General features: G+C 46.6%; 1 protein-coding gene across 2 annotated transcripts in view; it reads right to left on the reverse strand.

Annotated features, from left to right (window-relative positions):
• Positions 1-7,967: 7,967 nt before the first annotated feature.
• The window catches only part of INTS1 (integrator complex subunit 1), a 28,224-nt gene continuing 10,445 nt past the window's right edge, over positions 7,968-25,746 (reverse strand). Inside the window, exons 20-47 of one of the 2 annotated variants that reach the window (XM_021539704.3) lie at positions 25,495-25,674; positions 25,254-25,403; positions 24,522-24,701; positions 24,228-24,332; positions 23,253-23,420; positions 22,828-22,939; positions 22,328-22,486; positions 21,433-21,579; positions 20,949-21,047; positions 20,454-20,578; positions 19,384-19,773; positions 18,635-18,794; positions 17,869-18,009; positions 17,318-17,492; positions 17,111-17,234; positions 16,448-16,566; positions 15,385-15,472; positions 14,565-14,791; positions 13,463-13,586; positions 12,851-12,984; positions 12,295-12,487; positions 11,902-12,029; positions 11,325-11,437; positions 10,652-10,765; positions 9,733-9,803; positions 9,137-9,228; positions 8,955-9,064; positions 7,968-8,566 (exon numbers count right to left, since the gene is read on the reverse strand). In XM_021539704.3, coding sequence (XP_021395379.2) covers positions 8,451-8,566; positions 8,955-9,064; positions 9,137-9,228; positions 9,733-9,803; positions 10,652-10,765; positions 11,325-11,437; positions 11,902-12,029; positions 12,295-12,487; positions 12,851-12,984; positions 13,463-13,586; positions 14,565-14,791; positions 15,385-15,472; positions 16,448-16,566; positions 17,111-17,234; positions 17,318-17,492; positions 17,869-18,009; positions 18,635-18,794; positions 19,384-19,773; positions 20,454-20,578; positions 20,949-21,047; positions 21,433-21,579; positions 22,328-22,486; positions 22,828-22,939; positions 23,253-23,420; positions 24,228-24,332; positions 24,522-24,701; positions 25,254-25,403; positions 25,495-25,674 — 4,044 coding nt within the window. In that variant the 3' untranslated portion in view covers positions 7,968-8,450. Of the gene's footprint in view, positions 8,567-8,954; positions 9,065-9,136; positions 9,229-9,732; positions 9,804-10,651; positions 10,766-11,324; positions 11,438-11,901; positions 12,030-12,294; positions 12,488-12,850; positions 12,985-13,462; positions 13,587-14,564; positions 14,792-15,384; positions 15,473-16,447; positions 16,567-17,110; positions 17,235-17,317; positions 17,493-17,868; positions 18,010-18,634; positions 18,795-19,383; positions 19,774-20,453; positions 20,579-20,948; positions 21,048-21,432; positions 21,580-22,327; positions 22,490-22,827; positions 22,940-23,252; positions 23,421-24,227; positions 24,333-24,521; positions 24,702-25,253; positions 25,404-25,494; positions 25,675-25,746 lie in introns of both variants that reach the window. The other variant, XM_021539703.3, reaches the window with a different exon arrangement.

Below are 25,746 nucleotides of genomic sequence, written 5' to 3' on the forward strand. Positions count from 1 at the left end.
TCGCTCGCAACAGCTGCCCCGCAGCACACGCACCCCGTAAAATAACTCAGCAGACCTCATGCAGCTGGCAAAACATGAGAAGAGACAAGGTAACACTTAAACAGATGCCTATAAATTAGGGGAAAATAATCAATAATACATATAATATATTAACGGCATTTCTGTGACATGATATGGATAATATACATTAATATATAAATACCTCACAAATAATTCAGAGTGTTTCCATTTCATCAACAATCACTGGCCAATGTATTTACTTTATGGTAAGGATTATACATTTCATTATAAATGGCTTGCTGGGCATGTCAGCAACTTTTACATCTCCATTCACTTTATTATTAATGGTTTCCTGAACAGTAATGGCATAATAATGCACACAATGCAGCATGAATATTTGATGTGGCATCTATAGTCTCCCATTTATCATTTATAACAGGCTACAAAAACATTATAAAACATTTATTACAAATTTATAGATCACTTTATACTAAAAAAAAGTTGTGTTATAAATACATTATTAATCCTTTATGCCATTTATAGGAATCCCTTGTAATAAGGCCTTAGCATATGTCGCTGCACAACCGTAACAAGAACGGTGTGGTGAGGAGGAAATACGGCACTGTGAGGCTGCTCCCAGGTCCTGGGTGTATTCTGTGATGGAAAGCAGAAACATCTGCACTCAAAATTAATCAGAATACCAAGGGACAGATCAAAAGAAATGCTAGATTAACTCAAAGTTGGGGTTTTACTCCTCACTTCCCTCAAAAAAGACACTTGCTGGAGCCCTGAAAGATGAGCTGTCCCATATTTCCACAACAATCCTTTGATTAAATTGTGTAATTTACAAAAAGCCTGGCTAACAATGAGCAGCCCTTCCCATCCTCAGGTATCTTAGGGCTTGGTGAGAAATAAAGAGGAAGCGCTGGGTTTAGGAAATGTGTCTGTGGAGTTTCTGTTTAGCAGCGTGCATCTCCCGCTGTGCTTCCAATTGACATAGTTCAGCTCTGGGAAAGGAGGAGAAGGAAATGAGGTTTGGAAATGGAGTGGTTGCCAGTTGCCAGTCATACAAACAGTAAAAATCAGCTCCTGAGTGCAGCTTTGACACAGCTGTACTCACCCCTTTCAGATTTAATGGCCCAGATGGGGCATAGCCCAGGGAACGAGAATTAGGGGTTTTTTTAAATATATTTGTTTAACATGACAATCTGTCTTCTAACAAACCCAGCTCAGCGAGTCAATGCAGCCAGTCCCTGGGGCAGGGTGGCAGGGGACACAGACCCAGGGTGTGGAACGCCAGGCTGGGCTCAGAGCAGCTGTGATTTTTGGTGTATCACAGACCACCACGTTTCACCTCGTCCCTCCCTGCACTGAGCCCTGTTTTTCACCAGGACAGTCAGACCATAAATCCAGAAGAAGAAACTATTAGTTGCTGGCTCCAAGCTGTGCATCCCAAGAGAGGATTAGTCTGGAGGTACGGCCCTTGGTACACCAGAAGAATCAGGTCCACATTTTCCACTAAGGTGATTAAAACGACATTGCTGAAGGAGTTTGCTAATACAGTAAGGGTATTACTGCTGGCCCAATAATGGCTTTCCAAAGCACAGGCAGCAGAGACTTGTGCAACCTCTGGGGGAGAGCTCTGTGGGAGTTTGCAGCTATGATGAGCCTTTAATGTACCAACAGGTAAACTAACACACACTGAGAGAGGAATGTGGCAGGAAGGGAGCAGAGCTGCCTGTGCAGCTGCCTATTACCCACAGCTGCTGTTCTCTGAGGATGTTCCTCAGGGGATGATACTTACAAACCCTTACTCTGGCTTGTACCTCTCCTTTCTACACCTTTTCCTTCGAGGGAGCCTTACAGGTCCTTATCCTGTTTTGCAGACCCTGCCCCTGCTCGCTAAGCTTTTCCCAGAGCTGCTGGGTGAGGTTTCCCACCTGTGATGCACAGCTGGCTCATGGAGCAAAGTGTGTCCTGCAGCACAGTGCCTGCCCCCCTAGCTTCCTTCCCAAGGTGTGTTTGGAAGCTTGTTGGAGCAGCAATCCACAGACATGGACTGATTTATTCTTCTCTACTTACAAACATTCTTCTTCTTAAATACCAGGCTGCAACAGAGAAATGCTGGTACTTCCTGACAGTTACTATGACTAATGGGGATTACTTCACCATCACCTCTTAAATTTGTCCTGGTTCCCATATGCAGCAACCAATAGACTTTACCATTAGTGGAGAAAGAACTTAAATATCTGACTAGGCCACCCTAAAGCCCAAAAACACCCAACCAACATTTGCCACCTTGAAGACTCAAAGGGAGGAAGGGCTGATTCCTTGTATCAGGAAATGTGGGGCCCCATGAAGCTGAGAATCAAGTGATGCTTTTTTTTTTAATAAGAGAGTGTAACATCATAGAAAAAAATCACATCTTTTAACTATTGTGAGAAATCAGCTGATCAAATTGAGCTACTTCATAATTTTGCTGTAGGCTGTGTGCAGGGCTGTTCACTCCCAACAATAGGAAGTGTGTGTCATAGCCAAGAGCTCTCATACATCCCCGTGCCAATGGCTTGAATTAAATTGAGGGATTTAAAACAAGAAGGAAAAAGCATTTGTCTCATCAGTAACATGCCTCATCAGCTCTCTCTTCCCAGAAGGCAGTCAGGCTGACTCCACAGAGATGGAAAGGCCCCAAACAGGGAAAAGAAAGCCCCAACAATTTCACAGCTACTCACGCAGAAATGCTTCCACATGATACCTGCCTCCCCTCAGAGACTGACTAGTTTGACCTGTAAAAGTAGCAGAAGAAGAGTTATTATGAAATTCAAGTCATAAGAAGAATTTCCACTCCTTCCATTCTTCCAAGAAGATGAAAGAGAAACGTGAAATTACAGGAAAAGGAACTTTGGTAAATCTCTCTGCAACACATCCCCCCAAGAAGCTCATAAATGGTAAACCCATTATCCTAAAATCTCAAAGGACCAAAACCAGTGAGCACCAGAAAAAAAGAGTGTCCTATCACCTAGGTATAATATAATACCACATCAAAACAGAAAGAAGTCTCTCTCCCTTGTCCCTCCTACCCACCACCCAGATGTCCTGCTGGTGCTTCTGTCCCCAGTGGAGTGAAATGAAGGACAGGCTAGAGGGTGATTTCAGAAAGTTATTTCCAGGCAACAAAGATAAGAGATTGCTCACATCTGCACTCTACACACTAGGTGATAGGAAAAATGAAAAGGGCATAAACAGCAGTTTGGTGGGTCACCAGTCCCAGGGAGCTGAAAGGAGCACGCCAAGAGGATTTGGGGCAGTACTTATTTCATAAGGTGATCTCCCATTGTCTTCCAAGGAGGGGAAACATGATGGTGATCCCCAGTCTTTGCACTGCCATGGCAGAACACTCTCTCTGGTCCTCCAGGAGCTGCACACATCCCCATTCTTATCAGAAAGTGAAAGCAAAGGTGTGTTTTGCAGACCAAAACCTGTTTGGATCATACAACTGGGTGAAGTGACCCCAGGTTTATCAAGGCACCACCATAGGAGGAGAACACACCCTGGAGCAGGAACTGGCTTAGGCATTTTGAAATCCTGTGTCTTATCAGTAAAGCAGAATTTAAAGCCTATAAAACCAATAAAATTTGTTAGTGATTAACAGTGTGAACATGCTGAAGCAAAAAAGCACTTCATGTTTTCCAGGCCTACTGTAGATATGAGTAAGTGCAGTTTCCTTTTCCGGGTAGTGAGGGTAAGTTGTTTCAAGGAACACAAAAACACTTGCTCATCATTCAGCTTATTTCTGAACCTTGAAATCCAGCTGGAACCTCACCTGAAAAAGAAGCCAGCTCTTACCTCAGGTTATGAACTTCATAGCAATAAAATCCTTGAGACAGAGTAACTCTAAAGGCCAGAACTTTCCACTTCTGCACTGAATTGACAGAAAAACTACAAACTGCCTTGTTTTCACCCAGACCAAACCTGAATGAAGCACTATGTGCTTTATTAGGGGGAGAACAGGGACTTCCCTAGAACATCTATGACAGTATAAAATTGTGACTCTCCAGTCCTGGCCACCCTGTGTCCCTGTGTTGGTGCCTTGGTGGGTGCAGAATCAGGGATGGCCTGGTGTGGGCCACTACCAGCTCTGCAAGAGAACTCGTGGTGGGTGTGTTTTGGGGTGCCTCTAAAGGGCTGAGCACCCTTAGAGGTCTCACTCCTCTCCAAAGATACTTACAATAAAACTATATGCATAACTTTCGATTTTGAATATCATTACTGGTTTAAAAAATAAAAGAGAGAGAGAAAGTGAGGTAATTTTATTACTCATATGGTATGTTTTCCATTATTTGCATAATTGCTTAATGCTAATAAGACAATTAGCAATTCTTACAGCTTAATAATTACCCAGCAATGACTGGGCTACTGTAGCTTAATTAATTTTTTAATTGTTGCTGGGGGTCTTGACATTTTTTGTCAGTATATTGTGTTAGAGTGTTTCTGCAAAACAGGCTGATACCAAAACACCACCAGCAACACAGGACAGGCAGATATGTTGTTATAGAGCTCTTCTGATTTTAAAATGATGGGAAATTTCAAGCTCTATATTCTGCTACTTTAGGGGCACATTATCTAAATACAAAGACAGGCAACACAGAGAACAGTCCACCTCAAGCAAATGCTCAAATGCTACCTCTATAGCAGCCAGGCTACTTGGATGGCATGGGGCTGGCTTTGACAGTCCTGAAGTTAACAAAAGTCTTAACATTTTTAGCTTTTAGCAAACAAGTCCTCGAGTTAAGTGTGAACAATACTGTCCTGAATCATGGTATGGCCAGAAGGAAGCTGATTGAGGGCAGGCAGGGCCAGGAGTGCATTTGTCACTGATGGAGGTCACAGATGAGGTTGGCTGGAGGAAGTGGATGGCAGGGCCCCAGGGATCAGTCCTGGGAATAGGCTCCACTCACAGACACCAGGTAAAATGAGAGGTTTCCTCTCCTTTTCTATTTTGCACAAGACTTCTTGCCTGCTGCTCCTTGCAAGGTGAGGCTTCTCTTTACCCCTTCTCATTTCTCATGGCTGGCACATCAGCCTTTAGCCATGAAATCCTAGTTGGTGGCTGTTAGCTGCACACCTCTCTCTCCCTGTGCTTTTGCTGTTGGCACAGCAGGTTGGGCGGATTTCCCTCTGAGCTCAGTGGTGGGACTTGTCCAGCTCCCCAGTGCCAAGCATGTCCCAGAGGCAGCAGCCATTGAGACAGGAAACAGGTAGGCACCTCCCTGCTTAGTCATGCCCTGCTCATGACCAAATTTACATGCTGCTCCAGGATACCCCTCACAGTTCCTGGGATGCACAACCTTGCCCAGAGCTGCATCAAAGAGCCACAAACCTCCAGGATATTGGCACATTCCAGCCACACAGAAGGTGCCAGGAGTGTGGCATGGCCAGCTTAGAGATGCCCACTTGTGCCCAGCCAAGCAGTAGAGGCCCATGATGTGCATGCTGGACAAGAGCCAGCCTTGCCCTGAGCTGGGTGCAGCCACAGGATGAGAAACAAACCTCTGGCCAGTTTTCCCCATCATGCCTCCCCTACAGCTGGCAAGGGATTCTCAGTGTATCTAAGAGAAAAAGCCTCCCCACAAGCCAGTGTTAAACATTCCCCAGCCTCAGACACCAGCTCTGGCAGCCCAGTTCTCTTTAGAAACCTCTTGACTACAGGAGATGATGGTAAAAGGTGTTTAAACAAGCATTTTGCACCAGTTTGGGATGTGCTGCCTGTAAGGCAGATGGGAGCAGTGACTTGCACTGGGGCCCCATGGGCTCCGTCAGGAAAGACCCTACAAACCTCGTCACTACTCCTCTTCTGATCAAGGCACAAGCTCTTGAAGACACAGAAGATGGCCTCAGCCCCAGGAGGAGCCTGGGATGAGCTGTGAAGGGTGAGCCTGTCAGCTCAGCCAGGATAGGAGGAGAGGAGGTGCTCAGCCAGGCAGAGATGGAAATCACAGAGCACAGATTACAGGCAGGCAAGTGTCAGGGCATCAGTACCACTGTCACCAAACATTTGAGAGCTGTCACGGCTGCCTTCCCCAAGAGCAGGGATGGGGCCCTGCCCTGAGCTGCCTCCCCCCAGCCAGGCACTCTCTGACAGCCCTGATTCCAGCACTGATCTGGCTGCGATGATGTGTTTCAAGCCAAGGCAACCTGCTTAGCTCCACTGGGCCCAAGCAGAGGATGGCAGCGTAGAAAATGCATTGTGGGAACCTTCAACACAGCAAAAAGGAGAGATCAACAAATCACAGAGCATGATTTTTGTACCGGGAGATCTATGGGAAGTCTCAGTTCTGGAGAGTAACTTCCACCCACATCATCTCCATTTGGCTTCATTTCCTGATTTCCCAAAAGGAGATTGCTGCTGCTGTTAACGAGATGCTCCTTCCACCTTCCCAGACACATCTCTTTCCACAGAGCTCTGCAAAGCCTGTCTGCTCTGGACTGAGGGGGTCATGAAGTAGTTCTGCCAACATCCAAGCGTGCCCTGCTCCTGCATCCTGGAGCAGGTCTGCTCACCACAGGCATTGCAAAACAGACACAGGACAATTTGGGACCAACCACATTGTTTGGTTTTGCCTGTAAATGTTTCTAGTTGCAGCTCCAGAGTGGAATTTCTGGAAAGCCCCAGCTGCAGAGATCTTTACCAAAGCACCACTATCGTGTTTGAGTCACTCTTTGCACAATCACACTCTTGAGACATCTTCCTTGCTCCTTGACTCAAAGTCCTTATAAGCCCTTTTCCAGGAAGTCCCACAGGTTCCCAGCTGCTCTAAGCCCACAGCAGCACCAACAGAACTACCTCCCTGCTCTGACAAACAGCAGTGCCTTAATGCTGTGTGATAAGGAACTGAGGTAAGGGTTCCCAGTGAGAGTAGTGGCTCCCCTTGGACAGGAGTTAATCCTGCTGTCACTGAGCCCCTCAGGAAACCCATTCCAATGACTTGATCTCCTTCAGCTGCTCCTCCACATAATTTATATGGAGCTAATTGCCACAGTAGTGGCTCTGGATGCAAAGCAGATGCTGCTGAGGAAAAAAGCATGTTGCATCCATAACTGATTGCTCTAATCTCTATTTAAAGACAAAGCTACTTAGAGTTGATGGGAGGTTCAGTTCTCCCCCTTCTCCATTTCTTTGCAAAGCCAGCTAGACATTCATTCAAACTTTGACACACCAGGTAAAGTGCTCAGCTATGGTATTCCTCATGTGCAAGAACAGACAATATTTCCCCACCCAGCCACCTATGAAGTTACAACTGTCCCTGTCACCAGCAAGGAGATATAGACAAAATTCCTCCAGGTTGTTTGTCATTACTATACTACAGTGTTTCTCTATTAACAAGTGGAGTACTAGAGGAATAGAGACAATTTACATGAGAGCAAACTGGTGATGAGAATTAAGTGAGGCTGGAGAAAAAGCACATGGAGCAACCATTTATCTGGAGCAGGTGAAAGGAAGATTTCCTGTCCTCAAATGACAGCTGGCAAATAAGCCCTCACCCCTATCACCAGGCAAGGACCAGAGAGCAGGGGTCAGAAGAGTCACAGGGAGGAACTGGCAGATCCTGAAGACTAAACAAAGCTGCTTCTTCAAAGATTCCACTGTGACAGTGGCCAGCTGCTGGGATGTTTGCAGAAGTACCAAGAAGTTTGTTTTATTTGTTTTTAAACAAAAGTTTTCCAAGGAATCTCTTAGAAGTTGTCCTGTCAGCAGTTGGTACTGACCCAACTCATCCATGGTACACCACTGATCCTTCCAAATATGCTCCATTTCTTGCACATCCTGCAAAAGGCCTAGACAGCTCTGTGAGCACTTGGCCATGGAGACAAGTCTTCCAGAGATACTTTGTCCAGAGTAACAAGAGACTGAAGAACAGGGTGAGAGGGATGTCAAGCTACACCCAAGGGAGCAGAGAAAGGCACAATGGAAACAAAGAGAATTTTAATTATAAAATAAAAAAACCCACCCCCAGAAACCAAAGTGGTCTCTCCCCCTGCACAAATCTGCATGTTCTCTCCAACACAGAGAGTGCAAGTCAAACGTAAGGGACAACACTCACTCCCTTCTGCTCTCCCAGCAGCTCTGCCTTCTTGGAGACACAAAAAACCCCGAACAAACCGACAGCCACTGTCCCAAGACCCCATGAAGGAAGTGGTCCCTGTTTGGCACAATGTTTAGGAGATTTTTCTCCCACAATAATGGCATCTTAACCAGCCAGATTGATCCTTGCCCTTTTCTGATCTTCAGTCAGCACATTCTTCTTTTCCAGCCCAGTCTGGCCTACCACATCACCTCTGATCCTCCAGCACATGGGTTACAATACACTGTTCTTGTTACAGGGTTGTAATGCAGCTGATGAATCCATTAAATTAATTCCTCTGGAAGTGGAACTCCCAGAACCACATGTTCATATCGTGGCCTCCATGTGCAGAATCTTCAAGGCCTCTGAGATCTGAGAGCTGGTGTCGATCTGGCCGTACATGCCCACCAGGAAGGCCCTGTGCAGCAGCACTGCTGCGTGCTCTGGGAAAGGGAAAGGCAGAGTGAGGACTGGCCCCAGGGCTCCATGGGCAAGAGCAATCCACCAACAATCACTGGGTGAGCATTTGCAGCTGTATGAGAAATCTCCCCTTCCATAAGAACTCGGCACAATCCCCCCTCTAACAGCTCTGTGGGTTTGTGATCATGTGAGAGGTCACACACAACTCAGAGAAAACCATAAGGGAGCAAATCTATTTCAAGGAAGCCCCCCCATGTGTCTATGACAAATCCCCCTTGTGAAGCTCAGCCCAAAGCTAATGCTGATATTGACAGCCTGGTCTAAGCAACAGCAATCCATGGCCACTTCCCAGGGGAGCACAGGACCCCAGTTTTGACCAACCAGGCCCCAGAGTGGCTGATCTCCACCTACCCTGGCAAAGGAGGGTGTATTCAGGCAGGTTCCTCAGTGCTGTCTGCACCACCTCGAAGTCTCGGCTGCCGAGGCAGTACATGTAGGTGGGCAGGAAATCTGCAGCAATGCTGGGAGTGAAACATGACAGGGTCAGTACAGCCCAAACCAACCAGCACAGCCTCAGTTCCAGTGGTGCTCACCTGGGGTTGTTCTGGATGGAGCGCAAAGCCAGGCTGAAGGCCAGGTTTCGGCAGGAATCCTCTGATGAACTCATCAGCTTCTGCAGGTTTGTCTGAAAGATGGACAAATGTGGATCACAGGGCCATTCAGGGAGCACAAACTCCTCAGATTGGAATTATTCCCCCTCCACACCAATCCAGCCAAACACAAATCCAGCAGGTACTGGCTGACCCCAGAAATCCCTTTTTATAAGACAGATTATCCTGGTTTTGAATACTTTAAAGTACTCTTCTGTAATCTTATTTCATGTGGGACAGCTGAGTTTTCCCTAGTTTCCAGTTTATTCAACAGAGCTGTTCTGTTCTCTCCTTGCCCTGGGAAGAGGACAGAGGTTTAATTCTTCCTCTGACATAAAGCAGATAATAGTTGAAGCAGTATGCAATGGAGGGAAATACCGTCTGCCCTTAGCAGGGCTACCTGAGGACACTTTTCTCCTAAGGTGCTGCAACAACCACCCAAAAAGGAGAGGAATGGTAGTGCTTAAGATGGCTGTGCAACAGACTCTGGTGAAAAGAATCTCTTCCTTCCAGTGGCAGTCTGAGATACCAATACTCACAGCAAAAAAGGCAAGAATTTCTGGCCTCCGTCTGGACATCTCATCAATGTCTGTCAGCACCTCCAGGATGTCTGGGAGAAGACACAGGTTGAAAAGGTGACTGAAATTCACTGATCCAACAAAGAATCTTTTCTTTCTCCCCACAAAACAGATCACCCAAGCCATCAAGTTTTCCCACTTGCACACAGAGGTAGCATAATAAAGGCAGTTCTTCAGAAAGGAGGAGACCAGGGATGTGCCAGATCAACACATCCCAAGCTGCCCAAGCAGGTGAAGGAGTGCAATGGTGTGAGAGGTTTCAGTTTCAGAACATCTTCTGTTTCTAAAGACCTTCAGAGTGTCTCTTTAAAAGACAGGGTACAGGCAGGACTTTTTTGTCCTATTCTACCTTGGAAGGAAAACTGTCACAACCTAAGTTTGAACAAAGGACACCTGTAATTTCAGAAGACCTTTGGAGATTATTGTTCCCATATGCCAGATTAACATGGTTTTCTTCCATTAAGGCCATTTAGGGATTTCTAGCAAATCCTGCTTCTCATCAGTTTGGTATTCATTCCTATCAGCACTTTAGAACTGCAGCACTCCTTGATTTACTCATACTATCTCCCAAAATGCTTAAAGATCCTTGAAGAGACTCAAAGGGGCCATCAAATGGCCCAGAAGGGCCAATCTCAAATGGCCTAGAAGGGCCACTGAAGTACTGCTGAGCTAAGTGATAACAAAATCACAGGAAGCCTCTGTCACAGAATCACAAAAGGCCATGGACAAGTTAATCCAAAAATGGAACAACATCCTAACTGCTGGAGATTTCCAAACACAAGACTGGAAGAGGAAACCAGGCTGCTGCTGACAGATAAGTAAAAAGGTTGACAGATATCTGCATTTGCCCTGTGTCTTTGCACAGCAGGTCCTCACTCACCCTCCACTGTCTGGCCTCTGGAGAGCCTCTTCATGTACGGGGCCATTTCAGCCGGCGTGAGGGGAGTGAAGAGGGACACGCTGACCAGGGGGAGAGAGCCAGCAGCTGCTTCATCTGGGGGGAGAGAGAGAAAGCAGGGCACTCCTCACAGCCTGAGGACTGGCCAGTACTCCCTACCAGTGCAGTGGTGTATCATGAGCCACCAGCAATGCTGAAATACAATTCCTGGCTCTCACACTGTCTCTAATCTCGCTGCACCTCCCGTAACCCCCTCAGCTGACACTGAGGAGGAAGCTTTGCAAGCTCTTTTAATACTGAATAATCTTCCCATGCAAGCTGTGCAAGGTGTAAACAGTGGAAGAATGGATGTACCTTTAGAGTCCCCCCAACAGGTCAATTCTTAAGTGTGGATCAAAAGGGCAAAGTCTATGACCAGGAAACTCACCCTTGTTAAGAGCTGTTCTGCTCCAGTAGTGATACACTGGCAGGAAAACAAATTAACCCATCCCAAATACTGGTTCCCAACTGCTGAGCATACAAGTGCCATTCTCCACTCCAAACACATGGAGCTGTTACAAGAACAAGCACAGTATACACCCCACAAAAACACCAATTATACAAAACAGACTGCAGGTTTATCAGGTGGAATAACTCTTCTTCCACCCAGACTCACCATCTTTCTCTTCATCAGAGCCCCTGTCCAAGATGCCACTTTTACTAGGCAGACTCAGCCCAGCCAGGAGGGACTTCAGCATTACTAGGTCACTGTTGTCTGATGACAGGTCACTGGGAAGAAGAGATGGTGTGTTTGGCTTTCAATAGCATTAAGGGCATGAGCACAGATATGTACAAAAAACAAAGAGCTTCTCAGAAGGAGAAACAAGATTTTTCCTTTCTTCATAACTGGCACTCAAATGCATTTTCCCCACTTATCTGTAGGTGGGAGCCTGCAGCCACTGCTCTGGGGAAAGACTCTCCAGCTGCCTCTCTGGAAGGGTTGCAGGGCACTATAATACCTCAATATAACATTTAGGCCATTATATGAGGTAAAGTCATTATGTGACTTCCTTGGGCTCAGTTTTCACCTATAAAGAAGAGATATGCTGCTCATTTCAGTGGAGACTTAAGGGAGCCAAGGGTAAAAAAGTGCTATATTAGCAGCTACTCTGTCATATCCTCTTGCTGTCTTCTGTCTGATTAGCTGCTGGCAATGTGACTGATCATGGGCTAACAGGCATAAGGAAGCTTACTGGAGTGGATCCGAGTGCTTCTGCAAGAAGGAGACAGCTGCCTGGGCATTGCACGTGATGTACTTGTGGATAAACTGGACAAACTTGCTGATGAAGGCAGCCAGGTGCCGTGAAGATTTTCTGTAGTTCTGGGAAAGGATCAAGAAGGTGAGAATTAACCAAAAAAGAGCAGCAAAGCACTGCCCCATCCTACCTCTGGGTACCAGGGAGCAGCTTCTTGATCTCCCGCCTCCTCTTCAAGCTCTCCAAAGTACTTAATGAACTTTTTTGTTCTTAGGCATTTAGGAAAGCTTTCCATTCAAATGAGAAGCACCAAGGTTGGCCTTGTGTTACACGAACTTCCCCATCTAGTGGCCAGCAGCCTGCACACAGAGGGAAGCAGGATTTTCCTACCAGCAGCAGCCGGATGAAGGACAGGAGACAGTCCCAGAGTGCCGCCTGGTGCTCGTTCTGGAAGACCTGCGGCTGGAGCAGCTCCAGGATCCCCAGGACATGGATGAAGAAGGTCAAGTGGTTCTGCTGCCTGAATTCCTGGAAATTGAGGTGAACACGGCCGTGCAGCAGTGCTGCAATCATTGGTAAGTGCCTGAAACATCAAACAAGAAAATCTAGGCCTAGATCTTTCAAAGTTACATGTTACCTCAGTTCCTGGAAGGCAAAATCCCTTATCATCTCTCAGAGTTCTTGTCTTGTTCCCTGTGTCGATAGACACAGCATGCCCCATTTCCCACTCATACTCTGTTCCCTAGCCTCCAATTCCAAGATTATTTCCTGACAGACACAAAGTGTTGCCTCACTGTAAAAGATGTAACTTTGCTGTCTTTTCTCCTGACTTCTGTACATGAAGGTGAATTTCATCACCACCATTGTTATTGCTGCAAGTTCACTTTCTAGGACAAGGGTGGATGCTTTTCAATAAGCCCTATCACACACAGGGAGAGAGAGGTACCTAAGGAGGAGGATGGGATGAGCCACAGCTAACTTCCTGCAGGCCATATTGGCATCCCACACGCGGCTTTCCGATGACTTGGAGTCACTGGTGTCTGCGAGGAGGTTAATGAATCTGTGAACCAGGGCATCAAGCTGGAAGAAAAATAATGAGCAAACTGTTAAGAAGTTTAATGTACAAACCAGCCCCTGGCTCTCCAGCAGTGTTTCCCAATTCCTTTCCAGCTACACAGCGGGGTTAACAGAAATTATTTTCAGGTAGAATCTGTGAGCAAATGCAGGGTTCCAGCTGGCATGGGATCTGAAGTCCACAGTCCCTACAGACATCAAAGCAGGATCAGATGCCTGCACACTTGTGCCTTACAGAAGCCTTTGGCACACAGAAGCTTGTGGAGCTTATATTATTTGTTAGAAGGACACTGCAAAATAAACCACACCAGAACTCTCTGCTCTGGAGAGTGCAGGCAGGGATGGGGTAACAGAAGAGCAAAATAAAGAAACCAAAGTCACCTAGGAAGCTTTTGCCAGTCCTCACCTTCTAAACTGGGCATCAAGGTAGCATCCATTCTGCATACACAACTGGAAAGGGGTTTTCCTATGCCTCTAACTTTACCTTGCAAGTGCTGCTGTCTCTGGCTCCTTCACTGGTAAGAAGCATCTCAGGCATAGGCACAAGGAGCTCAGGTAGTTGCAGGTATATCTGCAGCAGAAGGTCCTGGCAGCATTTCCCCACAGAGCTAAAAGAAAAAGGGAGAGGTCAGCCACTGGATACTACATTAGTTCAACCAGCAAACATCCAAGAACCATCAGATTAGTAACACCCTTCCTGCATGTGGCAAACAGAGCATGTGAAAACACAGACATGACTAATCTCAACTAGTGTTTTTTAAGACTTTGCTTCTTTTGAATAGCTCAAATAATTCATTTTCTACAGAGATCCATCCACAGTCTATAGGGATCCACCATGAGGCCATCTGGAGTTAGCAAACTGCAGTTCAAAGGGCACAGGACAAGAAAGCTCTGCTTACATCTCCAGTGCAGAGTGGTACTCACAGTCAGCCCCATCCTAATTGGAAAAGAAGTCAGAACCACAACTATTTAGATTAACCAGCATGTTCTCTACAAACCTGAAACCCCTTGAAATCCCTGACGTAGTCTGTACTGGGAGGCAGTAGAAAGCAACAGTTACTTAGAATCTTTCCTAATATCACCATAAGTAAGGTTGGAATTAGGTCAGTTCCTTTCACTGCCACAAAAACATCATCTTCCTGTTCTTTCCACAGTCTTAAAATAGCTGTTAGGAAACAATTTGGTCTCCATTCAGCTTTGAAAGCAAGTCAGAAGCAGGATGTATTACAAGCAGTGACTCAAGGGATGAGTAGACAAGAAATCCTATGTTAGGAACTAGTAATTAAAAATAACCACTGCCTTAAAGAACAAAAGAAAAAAACCCAAGCATGTCAAGAATCTCATTCTGGTCCTAAAAGCAAGAAGGTCCTTAAATTTCACTTGTGAAGTCAGCTTCCTGGGCTGAGTACCACTTAAAACCTCTTGTTCTTTCCCCAAGCCTCCAGGAGGATATTGTGCATTTTCATACAGGCTCTGGAACACGATATTCTTAAATGAAGACATACTGGCAAGTCTCATCATTACCTGCCTGCCTGTGCCCAAGAACTACAACTCCAGCAGACAATGCTCCTCATTTGCACCCTCACCTGCTTCCCCACTGCTGGATGCAGCTGGTCAAATATTCTGTTACTTTTTTGACGTTCTCAAGGTCTCCATGAGAACAACTGAGCAGCAGTGGCAGTCGGGACTGGATGAGCGTGCAGGAGGCCTCATCAGTGTTCTGGTATCTGGTTTCTGCCTCAGCCAGGATCAGCTCCACCATGCTGATCAGTTCTGATGCCCTCAGGTGGAGCACGAATTCCTCACGGCGCTTCTGTAATGCAAGAGCACACCCCAAATTATTCCACATTAAATCCCAAGATCCTTAGCTCCTTCTAGTCACACCTTCCCTAACTGGAATACTACATCTTGGAACCAGACTTAAGAACAGTCCTGCATCTAAAGCTCTGAAAACATCACAGCCCCCCAAAAAATCTCTTTACCCCTCCTCTACTTCTTCATTCACTTCCATCTCAACAAGTGTGATGGGTCAGAAAGCATAATTCAGTCACCAAACCAAAGAAGAGACACAGCTTCCTTTTCTTTGTGAAATAGCAATTATCCCATGCTGAGTTTTAGCTTGCTTGCCACTCTCTTGTGCCTTTACCAGATATTGTGGCAACTGCTGCAGGGGAAATGCCAAGTGGGCAAACTTTATGTGTTCCTATCAGCTTTTTGGACTCTAAATTGCCACTGTAATATGTAACAGCAGAGCAGCTAAGCAATCAGCTGAGGTACAGGCAGCAAACTTGGCACACTGCACCTGAATCACTCCAGCCACTTCTTGGCCATGTAAAAATCAGGCACTGTGAAAACATTGCCTCTCACACCATCCAGAAATGAATCTTGGAAGAACTGAACCAATACCTGAGGAGTTCTCTGGTCCCTTCCCTGCCAGATCCGAGGAATGTGAATACAGGCCCACAAGAAATCCAAGGATGCAGTTGGATCAAACCTGCCAGAAGACAAAAGAAGACAGATTTGCGATCAGAGTCAACACAACCCTCAGGCAGCACAAGAACACATGGAAGCATCACTAAACATGATGAGTGCTGTGGAGAAAGAAACATCTGCAAATGTAAAAATAGGACCTATTAAGTCTCAAGAAGGGGGTTGGTTCTGTTCCCAGATTATGACTAAATAGTTGTTGCAATAAGTACAGCACAGAGTACAGAACAGAACAAATGGCATTCAGAAAGTGTGGGGGCTACATGGAGCCTTACACCAAGGCCAGGAGTTCATCATCAACACAGTTACAATCAGACCAATGACCTTACTGTCCCTATCACAGCAGTTACCTTGAACTGAGAAAGTAATTTAATTTTGAGCAAGAAATTAAGAATAAAATAATAATCTGAAATACTACCAGTTTTAGAAGTATTGCTGTTATTAGGTTTTAGCATTTCCTGGTCCATAATTGTAACACTACTACTACACTGGAACTTCAGTATTTGAAAGCTGTGCATAGAAGCTCAGAGCTAGGGCTGCTGCAGAGATCAAAACTGGGAGGCTGATGTAATGAAAGGGCTAGAGAAAGACTGGAAATAGAGTTTAGCACAACCAAAAGATCCATCAGAGCCTGATCAAGTACAGAGAGAGCCCTCAGTTTGCTATCCAAGCCATCCTGCAAACCCTGTGTTCATAAAGACTACCAACAAGGGCAATGCAAGATGGATTACCCACAATTAGCACTTCCTGTTTAGAACACAGCCAAATCTTTATGTGCTGCTTCCATCAAACAGTAGGTAATATTTATATCAAGGTACCCAAATCAGCAGGACTGAAATCTGCATCCTTCTCACAAAGTCTGCTTTTGGCTGACTTACATCTCCTGGCAGACACATCATGAACATGGCAGGTTTTGTTCTTGCTCAGACAAACAGAGCTGCCCAACACAATCCCTTGGCTAGGCCTGACAAACAAGACTCACCTTTGCTCCCTGTTCCTGCCAAGCAGAAGCCTGATGCACTGGTGCAGTGTGCTCCAGCTGGACTGGTGAGTCAGAAGAGCCAAGAGGTATGGGCGGAAGGAGGGCACCTGGGACCCTGCCTGGAAGCACCAAAAGAGGAAGAGATGTAATGAACAGGTTCTGGTAGCAATGTGGTGTAGGAGATGCCATATTGTGTATTACAGAGGGATGATGATCCAGGAAAAGAGACAGCACGAGGATTTAGGGCAGCACTTTCTCAGAGAACATGGCATCAGATGTGAAATTCAGTTTCAGCTTTAGCTTTGGTTAAGCACTTTGGGCTTTGGCATGGCACTTTGGGCAAGCTATTCATCTGTCTTCAAAAATACCAACGAAAACACAGCTGGCTGGGTTGTTATGGGACCGTGCTGTGTCTGTAAAGCACTTTGAAGTCCTTGAAAGAACATAGCTGAGGAAATATAAAGATAAGAGGAAACATAAGCCCTGCACTGAGAAATGTGAGCCTTGCACAGAACTGTCCTCCCAGTCAGCCTGTACTGCTTAGGAACTCATACAGTAACCTGCGGCAGAACATAAAACTAGCTCTTGCCCTGTTTTCAGGTGGAGGTCAGTACCCCAGAAAGTCCTTTCATCACAGCAGTCCCTCTGCCCAACAACTCTTACTTTGTTCCAGGAGAACAGTAGTTTCTGCTGTAGATCAGGGCAGCTGCTGATCACCTCTGGGTCCAACATCTCCAGCCAGTCATTGAGAAGGCCAGAGGCAGGCCCTGGCCAAGCTGAGTCAGCACTGTGGACAAAACAAGGCCAATGTCACTGTTGATACCACGCACCCAGACCTACTTGTGAATTCCCATCATTGCCTTGGCTCACCTGCAACTCTCCACCTCCTTCTTTACTGGTGTTTCTTCTTTGTCCTGGAGCAACAAGGAGCACACCACAGCAATTGGTTTCATGGCAGGACACTTGGTGTCAACAGTAGCTGAGAAGAGGACAGTCAGGAGCTCCTCCAGGTATGGAGAGTGGGTTTCAATCAGACCTTGAAGGACTAGCAGAGGGAGAAAGATGCCACTCATTAACTTCAGAATGTGGTGAAAGGTATGGAACTTTCCAAGTATTATTCCTGATAGCCAGGCTCAGTGAGGAAGAGAGAAGCCATTTTTATCTGGGATAGTAGGCTTCCATTTCTTTTTGTTAGTGGAAACCAACAGTTTGCTCAGAGACTTAATCTGAGCCCTAGATCAGAGTTTATAAACCCACATACAGTGGGGGAAAGGAAGTGATACAGGATAGGGCCAAGTTTGCATCAGTTCACATTTTCTGATCCAGGGAGAAGGCAGATTCCCACAGCCTGCACACTAAGCACTGCCCTGCTGGGATGGAAGTTCAAGCTGCTGCTACAAAGGAGAACAGAACATCCATACCTTTGCTGATGAGCTCTGGCTCCACATTACATTTCTCTCCTGATTTCAGGGTTGCAATGATGGCACAGACTGTGGAGCTGATCAAGTCCGGGTCACGACGGAAAGAAAGAGCTTCTGTGAGGTGCAAGAAGCCACCTCGCACTGTAACAAAATCACAGCACTGGCATCATAGGGACAAGCCAGCCCCCACATCAGACTTCCCTCCTACAGATTCCCCATGTAGCTCCAGGGCACAACTATTCAAACATACAAATATACATTGTGGACTGCCATTTATGGCCACCACAACCCTTGACAGCTCTCCTGTTTGTTACAGGGACATGTGGCTAAGAAAAAGCTCTGTGACCACAAACCCATTCCCATGCCCAAGCCCTTGGTTAGACTCCTGCTCCCAAGGGATGGCAGATGATAAACAACTCTACAAGTCATCATGTGACCTTGTTCCAGAGGCATTCCTGCCTTCTCATCTACCAAAACTACAACTTATGCAGAATTCCTGGCCTGGGAAATTTTAAGTTTTCCCTGAGAGATCTGCTGTGCTTAGTGAGATGCTACCAGGTGTCTACTGCAAGCGCCCAGGGCTTAAGGCACTTGTTCACAGCCTCAAAGAGTTTCTGCAGCACAGTGTGCTACTTTTGTAACTCCTTGTGACACCTGTGTAAAAGGCTGCCCATAACACTTCCTGCTCCAGGTGCAGTTTTGTTTGTCTCTTTCTTGTCCCACTTTGTCCCTTCTAAGTTACATAAAAGCTACCCAGTGCCAGTACCATCACTGATCCTGTGCCTTGAGGAGTATTGCACAGCAAAGGCCTTCAGCTGAGCTCGCAGGGGACCATCTTCCACCGCGGGGTTCTCCAACCACTGCAGCATCTGCATGAGCACTTTGAAGAAGAGCGAGGAGAAGGCAGTGTCCTGTGGCAGGGAACGCTGGGAAGAAATTCTTTACAGTGAGGGTGGTGAGGCACGGGCAGGGGTTGCCCAGAGGTTCTGGACTCCCCATCCCTGGAAGTGTTCAAAGCCAGGTAGCAATGGGCTTGGAGCAACCTGGTCTAGTGAAAGGTGCCCCTGCCCATGGCAGGGGAATTGGAGCTGGGTGATCTTTAAGGTTCCTTCCAACCCAAACCATTTTTATGACTCTTTAAATTAGACTTCAGCTCTCAAACTGTCTGCAAATGCCCTGGCTTGCAAGACATGTCCAATGCTGCAGAACAGCACAGACTACAGATCCCAAAACCAGCAGAGACCTACAGCTGTAAATCCAAAAAACGGTTAGCAGGCTGGGTAAGGTACACTAATTCTGCAGGTAATCTCAGCAGTGACAGGCTAATGTGGCCAGCCTGCATCCAGATGCCCATGGCTGGGCAACCTCAGCTGGGCATTACACAGTGTGCACACAGCAGAGCAGATGCCCTGCAGATTTCCTGTTCCTCCCTCACCCCTCTGTATGAAATGCTCCCAAACAGATTTCCCGTTCCTCCCTGACCCCTCTGTATGAAATGCTCCCAAAGGCACTCACGTGGTACTGGTAGAGCTGGCGCATGAGCGGGCAGGAGATGAAGTGGTGGCGGTGCATGGCCATGACCAGGGCGCCGCCGTGTGCGGAGTTGAGCAGTGCAGCCATGGCCTGCAGCAGCCGCGCTGTCACCCCGCTGGCTGTGCCCCCGCTGGCTGTCACCTCACTGGCTGTCACCCCGCTGGCTGCCACCCCGCTGGCTGTCACCCCGCTGGCCGTCACCTCGCTGGCGGTCACCCCGCTGGCTGTCACCCCACTGGCTGTCACCCCGCTCTCTGGCTTGGCCCCTTGGCGGATCTGGGCCAGCTCCTGTCCCAGTGACTGCTGCAGTGCTAGGGCCAGTGGCCGCAGGCTGGAGTTCTGCCACCGCGGGTCCGGGGTCAGTGGGAAAAGCTGGGGGATACAACAGGGAGTACATTTATGACAGACAGTGAAAGGGTTGCTGTATCATGAACACCCCGAGCAGAGGAGCGATTTACCTTGTACAGTTATACTGACTGTAGGCTAACAGGAACCTTACAATACAGCTTTTTCTGTATTCTAGTGCCTGGCACATGAACATAAGCAACATCTCTGCAACCCCAATACGACTATCAACACTGACACTGCAGGGGAATCCTACTACCCAAACACCAACAACTGACTTGGCCAATTAATTCTCTGTAGGCTCCTTCTGGAGTCAGTGGAGGGAGGGAAGCTCTGTAAGCAGACAAGCCAGAGTACAAATGCTGTTTGCACACAGCTTTGCTGCCAGGGCCCTGTGAGCATTTCACAAATCCTGCATCCACTGCTGAGAGGAAAGGCACTATGCACAGAACAAACAAGATGCAAAGACAGCAACATGTTAGCAGGTACTGATAGTACCATCCGTAATCAAAAGCCACATCACGTTCCAACTACAAGAGAAAATTCCTGCCAGTATCAACTCCACCAGCCTCATTGCATTGGGCCTTTCATATTTATTGCCTGCAAACACTGCAGGATAAGGAGTCACAAGATGCAAGTATAAGAGAAATGGATTTAGCAAAGCTGCTGCAGGGAAGCAGCTACTCAGCTGGAGGTTAGAACAGTACCTGCAGCAAGATGCCTGCCAGATCATCTTCTGGGCCCAGAACACGGACCTGGCTCAAGGCCCGGATCCGACTCTGACTTTGAGAGTTTTCAGGACTAGATTTTGACCTTGCAGTCTCAGCGCTGTCTGCAAGAGGAATAAAAGGGAAGAAATGAAAATGCTGTTATGGTAGATAACATCTGGAGCCCCAACACCAGATCATCTTCAGCTCTACAGTCTCTAACTACTGAGAAATTCAGCAGCTTTCTCTTAATTCCAAGCAAGACCTACTTTTCCATATGACTCAGAAAAACTCACTGTAATAAACTCCAAAAATACTGGAATTTCTATTTGTGCCAAAAGCAAAAAAACTCTAGCAAGGACTGGTGTCTAACTGAAGCTTGCTGGTTTATTACAATGCCTGCTTTTTAAGACATCTCTGCCTGTTCTTCTCAACAGCAACAAAGGAGGGAAGTTTGGAAGGTGACTTTGGTATTTAAGCTATACTGGTCAGTACCTCGGCGGGCTGGTAAGGAGGCAGTAAGCAGGGAGTGGAAAGTCTGGCCTCCTGTTGCTCCTCTCTCATGTTGAACCTCCACAAGGTGAGCCATGTAGTCTGAAAAAAGGAAGAAATAAGAGCACATCATCATCTTGCCCTCTTCATTAAAGCGGGACATAATTGGTTGTTTGTACAGCTTCCACAGACAAGAGAATCTGCTGCTCCCACAGACTTTGTAAACATGATGCCCTGATAGCTTTGTTTCTTTCACAAAGTACCTTCCAAAGTACTTTTTGACTCTGCACATTCCAATCCAAAAAATCCTCCTCTATTTTGGGAAAAACAGCCAAGGGCTACCCAGGTGTCTACAGTGACAACAAGCTGCCTGTGCACAAAGTTTGCTGAACTAGCTTGGATTTTTCCAAGGAAGTCATAGGAGATACTCATGGAAACGGTTCAAGAAAAAGTTAAATGCCTAGTCAGCCTCCTCTGTGGCTCTTACTCTTGTCCATGATGTTCTGCTCCAGTGTCTGTGGGTCATGAGATACTGCCTGATCCAGGTACTGCAGAAGTTTGCTCATGCTGGAAACTGGGATTCCAAAGGACTGAACAAAGAGAAGCAGCTGCTGTGGCTCCAGGTCCTGCAGGGCTGAAACAGACAAACACTGAGTCCTCAGACATCTGAACTGCCCATGGAGGGTCATCTTTATTACCTGATCTTTGTGCTTTTGTCTGGACCAACAGTGACACATTAATGACAGAGCTGCAGAGAGCCTAAAGCCAGAAGTCTGACAGCTGCCTACTATATTTTCTTTCCTCTGCAAATCATTGCCGCCTTATTGCATCTTCCAGTTAATTCACTCACTGGCTAATCTGATCTTCTGTTTAATTTTATTAGAACCTCAGTAATGCAATCATTCATATTAAAAAATAACTTCCACCCTATCTCTTGATGGCTGCAGGCAGGAATTATTGAATAATTCAATCACTGGCTATAGACAGCTGTCATTTAATTAGTAAAATGGGATGAAAGCTCTGAATACCAAGAAGAGAGCCCTGATGAGTGGTACAAGGACCAGAGTAACCAGAGGTTTAGCTTACATCCTTTAGGCATAGCTTTCCACAGTACTGTGCCTGTTGTCTGGTGATTGCATAGCTTAGTTCCATTTGTACTGTTGTAAAAGAGATGGGACTTCAATTCAGAGTCTCCCATTCCTTTAAAATACACAGAAAGGGGAATATCCATTGAGACTCACTTCCCTATTTTAAAAGTAACAGTGACAGATGGCTACATCCAAAGGCATCCAAACAGGATGGTTGGGCACACTTGAGCAAGGAAGCCTCTCCCTTTCCTTTCAGCAGAGTTTGAAACACCAACAAATGTGCCACAGGCTCACCTGCATCCACGAGCCGTGGGACCTCGGAGCGGATCATCCGCAGCTTCAGCCAGTCGGGGAGCAGCAGAGCCTCCTCAGAGGTGTCAACCAGGAAAGCAGTAGGAAGGGGCTTTTTCTCCGGGAACCATATATCCAGTAAGGTGTAAAAATCACCATCCCCTGCTTAAGAGTGGATTGATAATTATTTCCCATGTTCACAAGCATTTATAATACCCTGCTCATCTCTATCAATACACCAGAACACATGATTGTTTTAGTATTTCCTACTGTCTGCAGAAAGCAAAAAAAAAAAAAAAAAAACCAAAAACAATCAGCCTGCAATTCCTTCACTCTTTGCAGCAATATTCTGATAAATCTTACAGCTACAAACATGTATTGCAAGGGTCAAGCCTGTGAGTAGAAGGATTAACATCAGTCTTACCTGCTGAGAGACAACAGATAGAGAAAAGCCATCCTATTGACCATTATCCCCCAAAAAAATCTGAGCATACTTCACCAACCTTGAGGTGGCCCCAGTGTCAGGAGAATAACCATGGCATGGACCACAAGGATGTGCATGGTGGCTGTTTCCCCACTAGTCCAACGAAGGAACACCTGATCCTGGGACTCTGACTGGAAAAAGGCAGGATAAGACAGGATGAGCAAAGGTGGGGAAAGGAGAACATGAGGATGGACAAATTTATTCAGTCCATAGCTCCCAACGTCTCCAACAGAAGCCACAAAAGATACTTGGGTAAAAGTTAAAAAGGCATTTTACAAACACATAGGCTTGGCTCTGATATTATGTCACGATTTGATTATTTTCAGATCAGGGAATTCTTGAGCTGGACTTGGTTTATTCAAATTGAATAACTCATAAAGGGCTTCTGTTCTGATAACCTGCCCAATCTCTGTGAGCTGCTGGGGCAAGGCAGGAGGCACTCACCCAGCTGTACACCTCCTCGCCCTCCTTGCTCTGCCGCATGCGCTTGATGTAGCGGGAGAAGATGGAGAGCAGAGCCACGAGCACTGCATCTGACTCAGCGCTGTAGGAGAGCTTGGAGAACAGGTGGGACATGATGGTGGAGCGCTCCACGATCAGCCGGGCGACATCCTGCAGGGAAAAAAACATCCAGGAGGTCTTTACTGCAAAACACAGCCAGGTCCCACTGCTTCATTGCATCATGTCCTCCAGTTCCCATCATCAGCCCAGTATACACCACTCTGGAGATCAGCTTGTGGAGTCAAGAGTAGAACTGACCCAGGAGGGAAAAGGCCAGTGCTTTCCATGCATCTTACAGTGCCCCAGTGGAGCAGAGATGCATTCTGATGCATCCCACTATAAAGTAAGCATTTACATAGCATTTCTCTAAAAAGTTCCTGATGCTTATCATTCAACCTCCCCCACGTACCCAGAGGTACATAAGTCTTAAAAGCAACAAAAAATGTAACCAGGGAGAAAAAAGAAAAAAAAATCATCATAAAAAAAACACCAAAAGCTTTTCTAAAAAGAAAAAAACTCACACAAACAAATAAACCCAGAAATCTAGTTTTGGTTACAGAAACAACCCACCACTATAGTTCCTGACTTCCCATTCTCTCTACAAACACATATGACTGCAGGTCTAGCACCAGCTTATTTATGAAACACTGCCAGGTGGTGGGATTTCCATCAAAACACTATTCACTCTTGCATTCTCCATTCCAGCTGATGGGCTGCTGCACCAGAGGTTTTGCTCTGATCACCATTTCATTATATAAACCAAAGACACAGGTTTGTCTTTCAACCCATGCACAGACACAAACATGCAATTATCGGAGTAACACACTCCCCAAAACTCATCCTGGTGGTACAGCAAGTCCCATGCCTACCACTGTCCTGGAACATGCCATGTGTCCCCCACACAGTCCCTCCTCTCACCAGAGCAAGGTCGTTGTGCTGTCCCTGCTCCTCTACTGGGGCATGCTGGGAGAGGTACACCAGGTAAGCACTGATGGTCTGGGGATCTGTCTCCATGTGGATGGCCTAGAATGAGAATTCCTTTCATTAGAAATCAAATCAGGATTGAATGAAAACAAGCACCAGCATAAGCAAAATTCTTCTGCAAGCACACAAACATGCTAATATCACATGCAGATCCAGTTTGTTTAGATCTGTTTCAGCACTAGTAGAAAAAGAGCAAGCTGACACTCCCTTTGAGTTGCTTCTACCCACCTGCTGCAAGGCCAGAGCTGTCGTGGCTCTCACACTGTCAAACAGTGGCAGCCTTGGGAGGTCTCTCAGCAGCCACTGATATCCCTGCAGCAGCTCAGAATCACCAGAGTCTTCTTCCATGGGGTGATCCTTCTCCTCCCCATCACGCATTCCTCCTTCCGACAGCACCAAGGACAGGCCCTGCACATGTCACACACATACAGCTGTTGCACATGAAGCCACAGCTGGATTACTAGTTTCATATTACTGAATATAACAGAAACAGGCTTCAAACACCACAGAAGGATCCAAATGCAGCACACAACAGGTTTTATCTCATATAATGTGTTTTCTTGACAGATACCCTGCTTGAAGTTTCAGTCTGAGCATCTCTGTGAGGTTTCCTGCAATTCTCTTTACCTTGTCTATGCTCCAGAGCACCAGGCACTCACTCACAAACAACAGCCCCTGCTAATTATTCCACATGGCACACAATCTCCTGAGCCTACACCTGAACTCCACAGGAAACATAGTAAAATCCAGCTCTGTCTTAAGTACAACTTAGCTGTTGAACAATAACTTCTGAGCAGCAGGGAGCAGAAGTGTATTTGATGGGGTTTGGATTGTGAGACAAATCACTGAAGGAGGATGACAGGGAACAATTTCACTGTTCTGGCTCTGGACTCAAGATAACCTAGGGCTCTGCCCTGGGCTTCAGAAGACTCTACTCAAGATGATTTTCATTCTGCTCACCTTCATGGCCAGGACCCGGGAAGCCACCTGGGAGGAACTCAGGCGCCGCAGGAAGTAGTCAAGCACCTCACAGGTTGTCTGTTCATCTGCTTTGGGTCCCAACAGCAAGTCTTGCAAGCGTCCAAGCAACTGCCTTTGTTTCTGTTGTCTCTGTGGAGTGATAAGTTGGTCTGTCTAGTGAAACCAAATCTGGGATGCACAGAAAGTAGGTAACAGAAGAGATCCCCAAGAGAATGCTCACCTGGCGTTTCTTGGCACGCTGGTCCTTACTCTCACCCTCCTCTTCTTCTTCACCTGAGGTCGATTCATCAGCAGCATCATGAAGCAGGAACTCACAAAGACACTGCACAGGCAGGACATCCAAGGAGCCCTCACTGGACTGAACCAGATCTGCCAGCCATGGCATTGACTGTGATGAGGCCTGGGAAGGATGAGAGTAACAAGATCAGCAGAACATAGATGCAGCACACTGATCATTTAATTCCTGAGCAGC

The sequence above is a fragment of the Lonchura striata genome, chromosome 16 (assembly GCF_046129695.1).
Source record: "Lonchura striata isolate bLonStr1 chromosome 16, bLonStr1.mat, whole genome shotgun sequence".
Classification (NCBI taxonomy): Eukaryota; Metazoa; Chordata; class Aves; order Passeriformes; family Estrildidae; genus Lonchura; species Lonchura striata.